This window comes from Chelonia mydas, chromosome 27 (genome assembly GCF_015237465.2).
Source record: "Chelonia mydas isolate rCheMyd1 chromosome 27, rCheMyd1.pri.v2, whole genome shotgun sequence".
In the NCBI taxonomy this organism is placed as follows: domain Eukaryota; kingdom Metazoa; phylum Chordata; order Testudines; family Cheloniidae; genus Chelonia; species Chelonia mydas.
This window is the reverse complement of record NC_057860.1, coordinates 10,177,331-10,194,762: the sequence shown is the minus strand read 5'-3', so window position 1 is coordinate 10,194,762 and position 17,432 is coordinate 10,177,331. Positions and strand designations below refer to the sequence as shown.

The 17,432-nt window shown below is 47.8% G+C and overlaps 1 protein-coding gene across 1 annotated transcript in view; it reads right to left on the bottom strand.

Moving 5' to 3' along the window:
• The window catches only part of SKAP1 (src kinase associated phosphoprotein 1), a 229,009-nt gene extending 222,735 nt beyond the window's left edge, over window positions 1–6,274 (bottom strand). Inside the window, exon 1 of the mRNA XM_037887032.2 lies at window positions 6,102–6,274. Coding sequence (XP_037742960.1) covers window positions 6,102–6,150 — 49 coding nt within the window. The 5' untranslated portion in view covers window positions 6,151–6,274. The remainder of the gene's footprint in view (window positions 1–6,101) is intronic.
• Between the last annotated feature and the right edge of the window lie 11,158 nt (window positions 6,275–17,432).

The following is a 17,432-nucleotide window of genomic DNA, read 5'->3' as shown; positions in this document are numbered from 1 at the left end:
AGGAGTTCACACCGCTCTTTAAAACATTAACTACTCCACCGGCAAGCGTGTAGCATGTTCTCAAGATCAAAATGGCACGAGAGGAATATCCTTTTCTGTCTCTCGTATCAACCTTAATTTCCTTCGACCATCTGCTCTGTGAGACATTCGAAGGTGCACTAAAAGAATGCGGAAGTTGTCAGAACACTTTAGAATGGAAATCGCAGTCTGGGGTACCCAATTCTAGAGGAAGAGGCGCTGGGCACATACCAGCAGCCAGAAGACCAGGTGCTAGTCCTGCCTGGCCTGCGAAGGATCCAGCGAGCAGGACTCAGGAAGCCTGGGAGCTGTACAAAAACAATTTGTAGAAACAAGTGGTCTCAGCCCACATCACTTCTAGTGTCTGAAGCAGAGAGTTCCCTCCTGGGTTGGATTCCTTCAACTGAAGTCATCCATTTCCAGTTGCCAACCAAAGTAATACTCAAGTTAACAAATACACTTACGCCAAATCCAGGCTCTTCCCGCCTTCTCTGGCTTGCTGTTTTCGCCTCATTTTCTATCACAGCCCTCTCTCCCCGCGCCCCCGTCTACAGAGCAGGCACTTCTATTAGGACAAGGCTTAACATGACCCACCTGCTCTCCCTGTGTCCTGACAAGAGCACAGCTGTCTTCCTTCATCCCACAATTAGAGTCCCGAGAAGCAGCTGTGTCTTGTTAACCCCTCATTAGGGCAGCTTTCCTATGTCTGCCTTAGGTATACAGCCCCCTTTAGCCTACTCTCTGAGCCCCTCACAATCTTTAGTCTACGCACAGCCTCAGAACACCCCTTCGAGGTAGGGAAGTGCTGTTGTCTGCACTTTATAGATGGGGAAACTGAGGCCTCAATCCTCAGGGTGTTTAGGCTCTTGATCCCTATTTAAATCAGTGAGAGTTAGGCACTTAAATACATTTGAGGATCTGGGCCAGAGACATGAAATGACTTGCCCACGGTCACACAGGAGGCATGTGGGAAAACAGGCAGCTGAATCTAGGTCTCTGAAGTTCCAGGCAAGCCCCCTATCCCTTGGGCCATCTTTCCTTTCCTACCTCTGTAGGAATTTAGCTTGCGAAACAGAGGCATGGTACCACCGGCCCAGGAGACGCCCAATGATGCCATTTGGGAAGCCAGGCACAAGCCACTGAAGGAGGACTTATGGTAATGCCGGCTAGGTGCTTTCCAAACACGACAAAGGACAGTCCCTGCTCTGAGCAGTTCACAATCTAAGGACAGACCCGCAGACAAAGGTTAAGAGACGGGAACTAAAGCAGGCGATTTATTATATACAAGTCAACTCATTTCCCTGTAAGCAACACAGCAGAAATGGGTCATAAAGAGGGACTTAAGGGAAAACGATTGTATGGACCATATTTCCATAGCTAACACACGTGGAGACAAAAAATGAAAAGCATGTGCCACCTTCATAAAAATATAAATACAAGTTGCATCCCTCTGCCTTTTTTAAAGGCCGACTAACTCCATGAGTATGAGATTAGCTGTAATATGGGGTTTACTTACTAGGAAGTCTGTGTGGATCAGCTGCTGGATAAATTATAATAAAACCTGCAAGCTACAGCGACCCTTTCTGAGCCGTCTGCTAGGTTTATAGCACCAGGAAATGAAAAAGAAAGCCTGACCATAAACTTTCAAAGTGGATCAGGAAGAGCAATATGTAAGTAGCTCTAGAGTAAATCACACACTGATGTTAGTTTCACTGCTTAGCTGTAATGGAATATTCTTGATGTTTATGGATTGCTAGCCGCGACCCACTCTGAAAGTTTACAGGACTCTCCTTTTCATTTCCTGCTGCTTTAAAAAAAGTTGAAATTTCATCAAGTGCTTCAGTGGAGTTTGCAAAGGAGATCGCAGTTAATCCAGTGTGAGATGCACAGGGTGATAAAATTAGGTCACAGCTAGAAACGTCTAGGTAGTAAAGAACATAAGAATGGTGGCACTAAATGCTAGGAGCTAATCAGCACTCAACAATGAGGGGGATGAAAGGTTTTAAAATACCACATGGGTGTGTCTCTCCGCTACCCAGGAACTAGATATCAGAGGGCACATAACAGCACTTGTATCAGTGCACTTAAATCCAGCTACAGTTCCTACCCAGACATTACTCGCAGACTCACAGGCATGGGTTTCCCTAAAGAGTTGCAGGGATTGACCCATGCAGGTGAATGCTGATCACATCAGCATTCTCGGGTAGTGTTTTCCCCTTCCCACACCACTCCCATCACCCTGGAGCAGAAGGGAATTGGAGGCAGCTGCTAACACAGGGACTACAGGTTTCAGAGGAGCAGCCCTGTTAGTCTATATTCACAGAAAGAAAAGGAGGACTTGTGGCACCTTAGAGCCTAACCAATTTATTTGAGCATAAGCTTTCGTGAGCGACAGCTCACTTCATCAGATGTGCTGTAGCTCACGAAAGCTTATGCTCAAATAAATTGGTTAGTCTCTAAGGTGCCACAAGTCCTCCTTTTCTTTCAGGGACTACAGAAACCCAGGGGTCCAGAGAGCAGCGTGGACGCACTGAGCTTTGGCACGAATGCTTCAAGATCTGCAGGACTTGGGGAATCCACAATTTTGCAGGGCCCGATTCGCCTCCCCTAAACATGAGGATTATAAGGAAACTAAATCTGCAGGTTCCACCGAAAGGATGATTTAGCCATGAGCAAAGACAGGAGGGTTTGGGCAAAAGTCTGATTCAAACCCACAAGGGAGCTGAACCTCAGAACGGAGGTTACCTTGATGTCTTCACCTTGCCCTGCTGCAGTGGTCTGAATACCATCTCATCTGCTTCCATACTCCTGAGGCACGACAGTCTGGGTGGAGCCAGAAACTTCGGCCTTGAATTTTCAGCTTTAACACGGCGTTTGAAGCTTTATCCCTGAACTCCCTGACGTGTGAGAGTCCAGTGATGTGATCTCCACATTGTCCATGGCTTAGTCTCCTTCAGAAGGATGAAGGGTTAAAGAGTATTTGCAAAGGGGACAACAGCATCAAGGCGACTTGTCCTGAAATTAGACCCCACCAGCTTTGTTGTGTCAATGCACCTGCAAAGCACAAGCACCGCACCAGCTGCTCCGTTCTGCCTGGGACCCGCACTCCAGCAGAAACAGGACACCACAGCTCAGACGAATAGGGCCAGCAGGCGGGGGCGCGTGGGAGGGTGCCATGGTTTACCCACATCACCAGCATGTCTGCAAACCAAACAGCACTCTGGAGTTTTCGGGGTTAGTCACCCTGCTGAGAAACAGGGATTTTTTTATTTATTTATTTATTTTAAACCATCTTGCTTTGAAAGCAGAGTCAAAAATAAAAAACCCACATGGGGAAGGAACTTTTAAATGTCAAGATAAAAAGGTTTTGTAGAGGGCGTTTAGGCTTTGAGCCAATCAACTCGGGCACCAGCCCTTCAGTAAAATTGGGGCCCCAAATCTGCAGACACCGATGCTGAACTTGACTCACATGAGTGATGCTTCAATGATAACAATGAGTAAGGCTTCAATGGGGCTACTCACCAGTGCAAAGTTAAGCGCATGCTTAAGCGTTGGCAGGATCGGTGCCGAACTCCAGAGAGAGAATGCAAGCTAGTAAATAGACTTTCAACCGCTGTGGGCTCAAAGCTATTAGCTATCACAAGAACACCGCTGTCACTAACAAGCCATTCATTAGCTATTCTTGTGTACTACGCATGGCACCTAGGCATCCCTAAGTTATGCAGAAGCGTATGCCTTTAATATCAAAAAATGGACATTACACTGTGTACGTTCTTGGTGTCTTATTTCAGATCTTGATTTTAAATAAAAACTCTCCTGGTGATGCACTTTACAAACATAGAAACAGCCTGAGCACCTAAGAAGCTGGAATCATCCTTACGTACAGGAAGGCCCAACCACTGTACAGATTGTTAAGATGCAGCAAGTTTGATACAGAAGTATGTGACATGCAATTAATCTCCATTCATAGCCTGCTATACTTGTCAGCAAACAAAGGCTCTGCTTTAGAAGGAGATCTGAAGACTTCAATTAAAAGGAGTCCGCTAACAAGAAAATAATCTAAGTTAAAGGGAGGTGGCAGGTGCAGAAGTGAGTTGTTTACCAAAGTGTCAGCTCTGAACAATAAAGTGCTACACATCAAAAATGCGAAGGGGGTGAACTTCACTGCAGCCTCATGATTAAAAATAAAGAACAGGAAATTCACATGTACAGCTGGGGGAAGACACAAAGCATTTGAAAGCGAGCTTTGATGGGCCTGCATGTTACATTTGAGAGAGAGAGGAGAGAGAGAGAGAGAGTGACAGATCTCAGCGCTGAAAGCTTTGCATGTCCCAGAAGGGGAGAAAGTCAGCGCTCCTAGCCACTGCTGGAACGGAGAGGTACGGGCTACAGCAGGTTTCGCTCAGAAGGGGTCCAGCACTGGAAACGTACTGTAGTGAGCGTGGCAGGGGAGGCCTGTTAGCTGTGCTCTGGATTAAAGGGACAGGATCAAAATTTGTGTACCGTTAGTTTCTCTGTGTGTGTGTGTGTGGGTCTGTCACAGCCATAGGTGCTGGAACTAGGGGTGCAGCCTCACCCCCTGGCTTGCAGTGGGTTCTATTATATACAGTTTGGTTCAATGGCTCTTAGCACCCCCACTATACAAATTGTTCCAGCCTCCCCACCCCCGGTCACAGCATAACAGAGGAGAGAAATCACAGAAAGGGATTGTTACACCATACAAGTTGGCAGGGGAACTCAGGGACGGGTGTAAGGTTGGAAGCCGCTCTTAATTGCCTTTAAAGAATAAATCCTCTGATTTCAAGTGCCCAGGCCCCAAACAACGCAGGTGAGATAAGTCGGGAATAAGGGGCATTAGGCATAGCTAAGCCTGGAAGCAACATAGATCCATCCCTGGCTCTGAAACGGACACCTGTAGATGTGGGAAAATTTCCCACAGCCTTTATTCACCATATTACAGTATCAAGATTATAACAGAGTTATCACTAATATTTGTAAGGGTCGGTGAGGAGCTAACCAGGTCACGTTTGTAGCGTGTTTAGGGATCTGCGGATAGAACGGGTTAGTATTATAACTGCTCAGTCTACGCATCGGTTTTAATAAACACAAGAATAAGCGTCCCTTGACATTGGTGAAGAAATAAAGGGAAACAGATTTAAAAACACCCACACACATCACGCTGCCGCAGTTATGCGCCGAACAAGGTCAAGGCTGCCAGCTGCATCCCCCGGTAGGTTCATCAGTTAGGATACTTAGCAGTAGGAAGTTTAGCACCATGTACGTAACCAGAAGCAGAAATTAAAGCTAGTGCCATTTTCACAGTCTCCTGGGAGGACTGAAAGCCCACTGTTTCCATTAGAGGTGCTACTTAATGGGGAATTTGTCCCAACCTTGTTTATTACACCCTAACGTTGCAATGTGCCGAACGGGCATTACTCCGCAGCACTAAGCTGCCGTCACGCCGGGACATGCCGAAGTTGCATCCAAACCTGTCTGCGGGATACTTTGGGGGAGCTTCACCCCACATCGGAACATCAATGCCATTACCCTCCAAAACTAGCCCTCCTCATATGCAACAGTAACACCCATCTCTTATATGGTGTTTTTCCATCGGTAGATTTCAGAGCACTTTACAGAGGAGGTCGGTGTCACAATCCTCATTTTACAGATGCAGAAACTGAGGCACAGAGCAATTAAGTGAAGTGACTTGCCCAAGGTCACCCAGTAGGTCAGTGGCAGAGCTAGGAATAGAACCCAGGCCTCCCGAATCTTACTCCAGTACTCCACCCCCTAGGCCACATTCCCCTCCCTCTTTCAGACATGGAATCACTCCAAGGCACATTAAGATAATCCCAGAAGCACCAGGTCAGGTCAGGTCAGGTCAGGTCAGGCCACGTTCCCCGCAACATCCTCAGCTGGAAACAGGAGGCCTATGCAAGCTGGTAGCCTGGAACCCCTCCCCTCCTCAGAAGGAGCAACCCCTACTCCAACCAACACAACCGTCTCCTCCCGGAGCCACTTAGCAAACAGCTTTAGCAAATTCTCCCCATTTAGCCGAGACGGGGCAGAGGGAATTGGGTTACCTTCAAGGAGCCTCTGAATCTCCTCAGGGATGATGGGGGGCATCTGCATCGGGAAGAAAGAAGGGAAGAGTCCCAAGTGCAAATCTCCAGAGGCTGCTACTGCTGCTGTCCCTGAGGCACAGAGGCTGACTGATCCAGTGAGAGAGGAAGCAGGGAGGGTGGGGCCTGCACTGTAGAGGGAGAGGGACTACCTCAGGTGCTTCCTGTTTCACCTACCTCAGGATTGCAGCCTGCAAACACCTGCATGATGCTGCAGCAGGAGAAATGCAACTGCAAATTCAATGCAAGCCCCTGGACTTGCCCCGTAGTCAGGGAGAGCTGTGGGGTGGGTATGCACCTACCCGCTTGCATAGAGAGAACAGAAGGCTGTGTGTGTGTGCACTCTGCATTGTCATTTAGCCTCTTACGTCTGGCCCTTGCATAGGGGAGCACTGAGTGGTGCGTGTTACCGTGCAACCCAGACTATCCTTCCTGCATCTTGCAAGGGCAGGGAACTGGACTCTGCTGAACTGTAGTGCAGCCTCCTCTGTCCCTACATCCTTCAGAGGGAGGGAAGTGTGTTCTGCCTTGCTGCAATGTTCCGCCCGCCCGCTTCCAGAATCCCAACAGGTGCAAGGCGCTTTCCTATTCCGATGGCTCCAACATCTCCATCCCGCTAAACCAGTTTTATTGACTGCCCTAAATGCCAACTCGATCCCATTCCTGCATTTCCACAGTCTCATAACTAAAGTGGCCATTGAATTAGATTTGCTCACAAGCCTACATCTCTTCTGAAACATGAACTGGCCTAGGCTCACTGTAGGGATCCCTGCCGAGTCTGTATAGAATGATTCTTAACTTGCATTTATGAACTTTCAGGCTACGCGTGGACCAGAAAAATTCATCTTTCCCTAATTTATAAGCACAACTGGCCCCATTGATTTGACTCACACCAGTTAGATTAACCACATGGATCAGGCCCAAACTTTGTGCAGGACTTTGATATCCTTCAGTATGAAAGGCACGGGAGAAACAGAACATTGCTAGTGTCAAGCTGTCTGGAATGGCTCACTAATGCGGGTGCCAACCTCAGAGTAAACCAGGGCACAAACCCAGGTAATGGAGGCTGGGGGAGGCAAAGCCTCCCCAAACATTGGCTAAGGCTCCCCACTGCAGCCCTGGGGTCGGGCCGTGGTGGGGCTCAGAGCTCCCCTGGGCAGCCCAGGCTCAGGGTTCAGCCCCAGCCAGCTGGGGTTCGGGGCTGCTCCAGGCGCCAGCAGGCAAGGAGGGAGGGGGGCAGAAGGGGCAGAGTTAGGGTGGGGCCTCAGGCGGAAGCAGAATGGGGCCTCAGGCAGAAGATGAGGGCAGGGGGCTATCCTCCCTGAATGAGCAGTGTAAGCGCCACCCATGCACGAACCCCAAATTGGTTGTGTGTTCTGTGATTAGATTTCACCAACCAAATACCAACTGTGAACTTCTCAGGCCCTGTAAAAGCTTTAACATGGAGTCACAGTCTCCTTGGGCGTCTCGGGCTATCTTGCCACCCAGGCAAGCTTGCCTTTGTGATAGATGGTCCCTTACACCAAAAAATCACAACAATATTTAGGTTAATCCCAGTCCCAAAGCACCAGTAAAATGCACCCTGTATCTCTCACCAAAGACAACGCTCGTAGCCAATCCTATAATAAACTAATGAAAGGAAAAGAAGTGAGAATTATTTACAAGGTTAAAGCATGTAAACATACACACACACACACAAGAGATACAGTCTGAGGTTCCAGAAGATAAGAGTAGCTGTATAATATGCAAGATTTATATGTCCATTAGGGCTAACTCAAGCTAAACAGCTGGGGACCCCTTGCTTCTGCTTAGAAATCTTCACCCCTCAGAGTTCAAGCAGCATAGGGGTAACAATTGCTCCTTAACAGGGATTTCTATTCCCTTCCCCCAGCGTTCAAGCTGTGGTGGGATGAGGGTTTGTACATGTACCAAATCAACAAAAAGAAAAGGAGAACTTGTGGCACCTTAGAGACTAACAAATTTATTTGAGCATAAGCTTTTGTGAGCTAAAGCTCACTTCATCGGATGCATTCAGTGGAAAATACAGTGGGGAGATTTATATGCACAGAGAACATGAAACGATGGGTGTTACCATACACACTGTAATGAGAGTGATCAGGTAAGGTGAGCTGTTACCAGAGCTATATTACTTAAATATTACCTGATAACATGGAATACAGATGTAAGAAGTAAGATGAATACATGCAGCTTCCTCCAAGCATTCCATAAAATCTAAACACATTCTTAGAACTCTAAGATCTATTTTAACAATACCACCACACAGGCGAGCCAGATTGGTTTCCAGCTCTGCAGTGGTCAGTGTGGCCCAGTGGCCTTGTCATAAGCTGGCACCAGGTCTGCCAGCGTCCCAGTCAATGTTCCCTCTAATTTTTGACAGGCCGTGTGCGCAAAAAATTTCTTCTGTGCAAATGTTTGACAGGCCGTGTGTGCAAAAAATTTCTTCTGGGCAAATGTTTGTGCTTCTGGGCAAATGTTTGTGCGTGCGGTGTTTCGCCGTGTGCGCGGGGGTTAGGATCTGTGTGCACGCACACACGCGCACAGCTTAGAGGGAACAGTGGTCCCGGTTAGTATTTATTATTATGTAACAAAGATAAGTTTCTGTGATCTTGCCTTTCATTTTGCTACAATTTTTATTGCCGGCCCATGGTTTTTTTCAATGTTGTTTTCCTGACACAGGAAATACCCTTAAAGTGGCAACAAAGCTGAGTGCTTGGGCCATGTGCATCAGCATTAAGACGGCACTAAGCGCCGCTGGGCATGCTCCTACCGGCAGCGAATGTAGCCAAATTATCATAGGGTAGGAAAGGCAAAAATCTGGGAAGAAGAGAAGAGAAGGGGGATGTGCTGGGCCCCGACCCTGCAAACACTTACGCCCGTGCTTAATTTTGCTACTGTGAGATGCTCCCTTTATTTCAATAGGAATTACGATAGTTTTTTGCATTATCGGCACTTTGCCGCCAGGTGCACGTGTGACTTGAGAGCAACAACAATCCAGTGGTTAGGGGGCTGGCTTCAGAGTGGAGAGACAACCTGGGTTCAATTCCCTATTATGACATAGGCTCACCATGTGTTATGGAGCAAGTTCTTTCACCTCTCTCGATGCTTCAGTTCCCCATCTGTAAAGTAGCACTGCCCTGCCACACTGGGGGGCTGTGAGGATAAATATACCAGAGATGGTGAGGCACTCAGATGCTGTGGTAATGAGGGCCACAAAAGGACCGACGGCACATGGACGGTTACATGTCCGTGTTATGAGTACTTGTAATGACTGTGAAGAATTGTGATGCTCCACTTTCTGAGACCGGTTATGCAAAATAAGAAAGAAAGGATGTGGTGTGTTTAAGTTAGGTTAGGGTTACCAGATAGCAACTGTGAAAAAACGGGATGGGGGTGGAGGGTAATAGGCGCCTATATAAGAAAAAGTCCTCAAAAAACGGGACTGTCCCTTTAAAAACGGGACATCTGGTCACCCTAAGTTAGGTAAAACTCAGATAAAGAAAGAAAGTCAGATTAATTGCCGGGGTTTTGTTTTCTGTGGGGTTGTGTGTGTGTGTGTGTATGCGTGCACATTGGTGGCATCAAAGGAAGGAAGCCAGAACAATGTTTAGCTGTAGTGTTGGTTTTTTTAACTGAACTATAAATAATATTTGATGTAAAGTTCAACACTGCAAATACCCACAAAGAAATAACGCCTGCCCAAAAGAGATGACTTGAAGGAAGGAAAAGAGGGAGAAAATGCTTAACAAATCCATGGGCCACCTACTGTACATAGTATCTCACTAAAAGGACGATGTTGCTGTCTGGTTTTCTACGTGCTGCGCCGTTAAATGTGGTCTCTCCGGGTGCTGCAGTGACCGCTGCCATTTTGTGCTTCAGTTACAGCGTGAGGAGCACCCTGTGCTCTCTCTCGCTCAAAGAGTCTTGGATTTGTTCTGTGTGTCCGGGAAAACAAATCAGCTAGGACTGCAGATCTGTCACTAAGCTGTACTGCATACCCATGTGTAACTTCACAGCAGCCTCAGATCCTTCTGAGGCATTGGTCCCGACCACTTGAACTAAAGGAGACTCTTCATGAGCTTTAAGCAGTATAGGGCCTTTGACACACACTTGAGTGGTTCTCACAGCATGCAGAAGAGGGTATTAGTGTGTCTGTGTGTGTGTGTGGAGATAGACAGATATATATGTGTACATATGTGTATATATAAAGTCACTAGCCAGTTCATTACAATACACAAATAAAGAGCAGCTGCTTCCTGCAGGTGATAAAAAATGGGTGAGCCAGGAAGAGAACTACGTTCCCTGGACTGGTGAAATGCCTTCAGTTGTGCCAGCAATATCAATGAAACCTGATCAGTGCAAATCCAGAAAGATAAAATTTTCATCCTACATAGAATCATAGAATCCTAGAATATCAGGGTTGGAAGGGACCTCAGGAGGTCATCTAGTCCCACCCCCTGCTCAAAGCAGGACCGATCCCCAATTAAATCATCCCAGCCAGGGCTTTGTCAAGCCTGACCTTAAAAACTTCTAAGGAAGGAGATTCCACCACCTCCCTAGGTAACGCATTCCAGTGTTTCACCACCCTCCTAGTGAAAAAGTTTTTCCTAATATCCAACCTAAACCTCCCCCACTGCAACTTGAGACCATTATTCCTTGTTCTGTCATCTGCTACCACTGAGAACAGTCTAGAGCTATCCTCTTTGGAACCCCCTTTCAGGTAGTTGAAAGCAGCTATCAAATCCCCTCTCATTCTTCTCTTCCGTAGACTAAACATCCCCAGTTCCCTCAGCCTCTCCTCATAACTCATGTGTTCCAGTCCCCTAATCATTTTTGTTGCCCTCCGCTGGACTCTTTCCAATTTTTCCACATCCTTCTTGTAGTGTGGGGCCCAAAACTGGACACAGTACTCCAGATGAGGCCTCACCAGTGTCGAATAGAGGGGAACGATCACGTCCCTCGATCTGCTGGCAATGCCCCTACTTATACATCCCAAAATGCCATTGGCCCTCTTGGCAACAAGGGCACACTGTTGACTCATATCCAGCTTCTCATCCACTGTAACCCCTAGCACTGCAAAGAATGGGAGGGCTGTCTCCTGAGTATCATTTGCACTTCTATTGCCACCTTTCACTCAGAGATCTGAAAGCACTTTACCAGCAATGAACTAGCACACGGTATGATGATTGGTTTCGCTGTAGCTCACAAAAGCTTATGCTCAAATAAATTTGTTGGTCTCTAAGGTGCCACAAGTACTCCTTTTCTTTTTGGTATGATGATTGAGATTCACAGCTTTCCTGTGTGGTAGGTATTATTATTAAATCCATTTTACAGTTGGGGAAACTGAGGCACAGAGAGCGTACCAGCTTGATTTCTGAAAATTAAGACATAAGTGATTTACCCAAGGTCAGCAGGTAAATCGGGAATAGAACCCAGGAGACCTTCCAGAACCCTGCACTAACCCCTCAAGCTTCTGCAGCAGAGAACAGAGCCCAAGTGTCCTGACTCTCAGATAAACAGCAAATACCACCTTCCTTTTTGCCACTTCCATTTCTTAATGTATGAACCAGATACAATTTTAGGGTGGGTGAGCTGGGGAAGAGGAGGCTGGCGTTGATGACGGGCACATTCCACTGCATCATTGTCATGAAGCATCAAGGTTTCGGGGCTGTCGATGCAAAATGCCTTCCTACTCGATCACAGCCCCGCCTTAATCATCTTCGGGCCCAGGTTCAACTCGCTCCTAATGATATTCTGTTAACTGGACAAATCCCTTTGAAGGCTTGGCTTGCTTTGAAATCCAATTTCACAGGAAGCCAGAGCTGATTGGGGGTAGCTATGGAAACCAAGCCGGGCAGCCTTTGAGGAGCTGAGAGATGCAAGGCAAGATGTGAGAGTCAGAGTCCTTTAGTGCTCTGTCGGAAATATCAAAGGATCTAGAGAGGTTGGCAGGAGATGTGTCCCTGCGTAGGGGCTGTTCTGTGTGGTTGGGTACCAGGTGTCTGTCAGTGGAGGTAAGCAGCCAGCTGTCCTGTCACACAAGCTGAAGATGGGACTGAATACACAAACCCGTAGCTCTGCAGGTCTTTCCTCCTAACGCATCAGCATCTCAGCCTTCCTCTCTCCCTGGCCCCTGCCCATTCTCGAAGGTTAACAACAAAAAGGGTAACAAGGTTAAACCACAAAGCCCTGGCTGATAGCGGTCCTTTCAAGCGGCTGCGCTGAAATTGATCTGCAATTTCGTGCAATTAGGTAAGGTGAGGATGGATGTGCCCACACGCAGGGGTGGCCAACCTGTGGCCGACTCCAGGGCTGGAGCGACAGGCGCCAGCTTTCCAATGTGCCGCGGAGGGGTGCTCACTGCTCAATCCCTGGCTCAGGCCCTACCCCTACTCCACCCCTTCCCACCCCCTCCCCTGAGCCTGCCGTGCCCTCACTCCTCCCCCCCAGAGCCTCCTGCACGCCACGAAACAGCTGATCGGGAGGTGCGGGGAGGGAGCGGGAGGCGATGATCGGTGGGGGCTGCCGGCGGATGGGAGGTGCTGGGAGCAGGGCAGGGGAGCTGGTGCGGGGCTGCTGACATATTACTGTGGCTCTTTGGCAATGCACATTGGTACATTCTGGCTCCTTCTCGGGCTCCGGTTGGCCACCCCAATCTAGCACAATATCACAGTTCCTTCCAGACTACACTAAATCACCGGTCGATCCATTCCAGAATCACATTGGGATTCAAGAGACCAGGGTTCAAGTCCTGGCTCTGCAGCTGGGAGACCTTTGGCAGGTCTTCGCTATGAGTTTCCTTACATCCCTCTTGCCCATTTGGGGCTGTCTTTTGCTGTGTGTGTGCTTATGCAGTATGCAGCAGAGCAGGGCCCCAGTTTTAGCCAGGGTCTCTCTGTGCTATTGTAATTAATAACAATAATGAAATGGGCTGGAGACTCATTTATTTATTCAAATTTTAAAAACATATCGATAGGTGCCTTCCAGTGTTCGGTGGCCTTCCAGAAAATTATGCCATAAACAGAGACAAAACACAACCCATATATATACCCACCTCAACTCACACCCTTTCCCGTGTCTTTGCAGAGGGGAATCCAACATGGGTTTTGTGGCATGCTTGGAAAGTTAATACCTCTAGATCTCCGGCATTCCAGGACGGGGCATGAGTTCCAGTTATGGGTCGAAAGGTACTAGGTCTACCTGCCTCTTTATTAGTAGCCTCTGTAGACTGAAGACACAAGTCTGAGTTCTGGATATGCATCTGTGCAGCCCCACAAAAACTAATGGCGTGTGAGTCAGAGCAGAATTTGGCCAGGTCAGTGTAGACAGCTGAGAGGAAAGATGCTCCAAAAGACCTCAGACCAATTAGCTTCTCCACCACACACTTCTTGTGTGACCTTGGGCAACTCACCTAGTCTCTGGGGTGCAGATCCTCAGAGGCATTTAGGGCTCCTAATTTCAATTGAATCCTATGGGAATTAGGAACCTAAACACCTTGAAGGAGCTGGGTCTCAGTCCCTCATCTGTCAAATGGGGATAATAATTCCCTATTTCACAGGGAGTATTATGAGAATAAATGCATTAATGAATGGGAGGTGCTCAGATAACTGTGGGAACAGGGGACCATATAAGTCTCTAGATACATAGGAAGCTCACACAGCTAGACACTCATAGATGCTGGAACTAGGGGCGCAGCCACACCCCGAGTTTGAAGTGGTTCCCGTCATATACAGGGTTTACAGTTTGCTTCAATGGCTCTCAGCACCCGCACTATACAAATCAGTCCAGGCCCCCTGGTTGGTATGAACAGGGATGCTCATACTGAGAGGCATGGAGGGAAAAGAGTAACATTGCTGGAAACCTACAAGCAAAGCATGGCTGCGAAGGGGTAAAGCAGCCGGCCTTGACAGGGCCTTGAGGAGAAGCAGCGCTGGAGGGGAAAGCGTACAAAGAATGGGAGGCCAGGCAGGTAGAGATGAGACGTGAGATTAGCCCCTGTTGTTCCTGGGGCTGACTGATGGGCTTTGGCTTAATGCAGAGGGCATTATTGATCCCTGGCTGTTCGGTCACACTGTGTGAGGCGGCTGCCCTCTGCCCTGTGGATGGGCTGTCGCACCTCCGCCTCTTTCACCAATCCCCGTCAAGCTGCTTTAATGAGTCTTTTATTGACAACGCTGAGTCCTAATGAGGAGGGGTGCTGGACACTTCATTAAGGCGGCAGAGGGGCCTGCTTTTCCGCAAACAGATAGGACCAGCAGCTGCTGCCTGGAGTGCAGTGCAGGGAGGGATGGGGCAATCAAAGCAGGAGCTTTGGGATCCGGGCCCCCACCCCAGGAAGAGAGGAGAACCCATGGGGAGCAGTCAGGCGGCTGCAGCTGACCTGAGGTGGCTGAGGAGGGTCTGGATCTGTGGTTTAGGAGGGAGAACAAGGATGTAGGACAAGACTCTCTCTGATCTGGCAAGAAACGGGGGTTCGGGAGGGAGAGCCTGACCCAGGTGAATGGGCCCGGTTGAGCTGAAAGACTTTATATTGGAGTTCCTTAAATAGCCTGACAGAGGCAGGAGGGGAAAAGTGTTGGTGGAGGGTGATAGGCCCGTTTAACCTTAATCTAACCTTGAATTGTACACCGTTCACTAAATGGAAAGAAGTACACACACACACAGAGACTCAGCTGTAAAAGGAGTCAAGTCCCTGGGTCCCTGGCTAGGAGGCTTCACAGTTGTGTTCCCTCACCTGGCAGAGGCCCTGTTATCCATCCCAGTGCTCCACACCAAAGAACTCCCCTTCTGATACAATCACGTCCAGCCATGCTGGGGCAGAGAGAAGGAACGGGCGTGACAAACCACAAGAGAATGACCTCTCTCAGTGTATGCAAGCCGCTGACCCTTGAAAGGGTTAATCTGGAAATGACAGTTTTCGGAGGCTGCTGGAAGCAATGTTATTCCCTGAAGGTATCACCCGACCAGCCAATGAGCATTTTGGTCCTAGTGATACAGTGCTTCTCACCTGATATTTCACTAGAGGAAGGATGTTGCTACCCTGCTGGAGAGGTGGGGGGGGGGGGGAGTTTGGTAGAATAGTAAGGGCTGAATTGATCTGGGCCAAACTTTATTTTGCCCAGTCTCCTCAGTACCCAGTTCAACATTGCCCTATATCTTGTGTACTGACCAGAACTATTTCGTCTGAAATATTTAGATGTGGATATGTGGCCACTGTGCTTCATGCTCCCATCTTCTATGAAATGGGCTCATTGGTCAGACTACATCTCCCAGGATACACCAGAGTCTCCACTGTTGGAGAGGGGAGGTGATACATTATAGGAATCCTTGGTCATAGTGCATCATGGGGGATGTAGTCTGGCCAGAGAGCCTGGCCCATAGAGAAGAATGGAACCATGAGGCAACCGGACTACAGCTCCTGTGCACCACAGCAGCATTTCCAAATTGAATTATTTTGCTGAGATATTTCAAGTAGTGAGCATGAAATGTTTTTCACCAATAATAATAATAATAATTAATAATTCAATTCCCCATGGAAAACAGACACATTTTATGAACAGTTTTTAGTCAAAAAACATTGTTTCCACTAAAAAACAGTTCAAATGAAAAAATTTCAACCAGCCCTAAAGGCAGTCGTATTGTGAGATGAATACACCACCATGGATCATAGGTCAGTTCGCTGTCAGTTTTTGCTTCACCCTGGCAAAAGCCATTGAAGTGAGCAAGCCACTTGTCCCCTCAGTACATGTTCATTTCTGTTTTCGCCCCTCACATTCTCTTCACTGCTGTGCGGCATCATCTCAGGGATTCAGCTTGCCATTCCCTAGAGAAGCACTCCCCAGAAAAGGAAGATGATCTGCCAAGGTTGCATGACAACCCTATATTTACTGTGACAGTTAAACTTAATATTAGGAGAGGCAAGTTACCCTGCATTACAAGCTCTTTATCTGTGCACTTGGATATTGGATGGATTCTGCTACTAATTAAACACAAAAATGAGGGAGGTTAATTGGCAATCTTATTTGCTAGAAGTACAGGAGACTCCTAAATTCCAAGAGCTTGTATCTTTCTTCTCTGTCATTTTGTACAACAGGTGTCCCTCCCTTTTCATGCTTGCAAAGCAATCAGTGAATGTTTGTAAAGTGCTTGGAGATCCTCCCATGAATGATGCTAAGTGCAAAGTATTATTAAAATACGTACCTTATGAAATCAAAGGATAAATCTTCCCGCAGATGCAAAAGAACATTGTTTGAAAAATGGCCATGGATTTGTGCAATTGGTATTATACCACCATCCTGTCAGGCGATTTGAACAGTTATAAGAGCCAGGTTCAGTACAATACTGTTCTTAAGGCCACACTTCAGGGATAGTTCTAAACCAATAATAATATCTAACTCTTACACTTTTCATCAGTAGATCTCCAAGCATTCTGCAGTGGAGGTCAATAGCATTATGCCCATTTTACATTAGGGCAACTGCGGCACAGGGAGGGGAAGTGGCTTGCCGAAGATCACCCAGCAAACCAATGACAGAGCAGGGAATTGAACCCAGTGCTCCTGAGTCCCAGCCCGGTGCCTTACCCACTGGGTCAAGTAAATAAAAAACATTTGGCTTGATTCCTCACCTAGAGACGCTTACGGCAGTGCATTATTCTAAAAGGGCTCCATTCTGCAGTGCCGAGCACTCTGGCCGAGACCTCGCGAAGCACTGAAGCACCCAGCAAACTTTAAGCACACGAGTAGTGTCGCAGGACGCAAAGGAAATAGCGCTTTGAAAAAGAAAAGACCCCAGTTTACCAAATTACTGCTTCCCACCTCAGCAGAGGGTGGACACTGAATTGGAAGTGATTTGTAATGAAATCAGGGGGCAGGACCGCTCTGTCTACATTTGCTAAATGAAAAGGAAAGTGAGTTGATTGCCAACAGCAGTAACAAGGGATAATAAGTAGTGGATAGTGGGCTGAGATAATGTACACAGGCTGCTCTGCCAAAATCTATGCTTCCTGCCAAAGGAAGCTGCAAGGGTGGGTGTGTATGGGTGTGAACGTGAAGCGCTCCGTGTGCGTGCAAACAGAAATTGTTGTGCACAGGTGGGTGCGTTGTAAACAATAAGGAATATGTGAGTGCGTAGACATGGATGGTGGTGTATCTGTCGCTTTGTGAGTGAACAGCAAACACACCGAGTGCCTGGATCGCCTCTTGCCCTGGTGCGGAATCATGAGTAACTCCAGTGAAGGCAAAAGAGTTATCTTGGTGGGAACAGATGTCAGGGAGA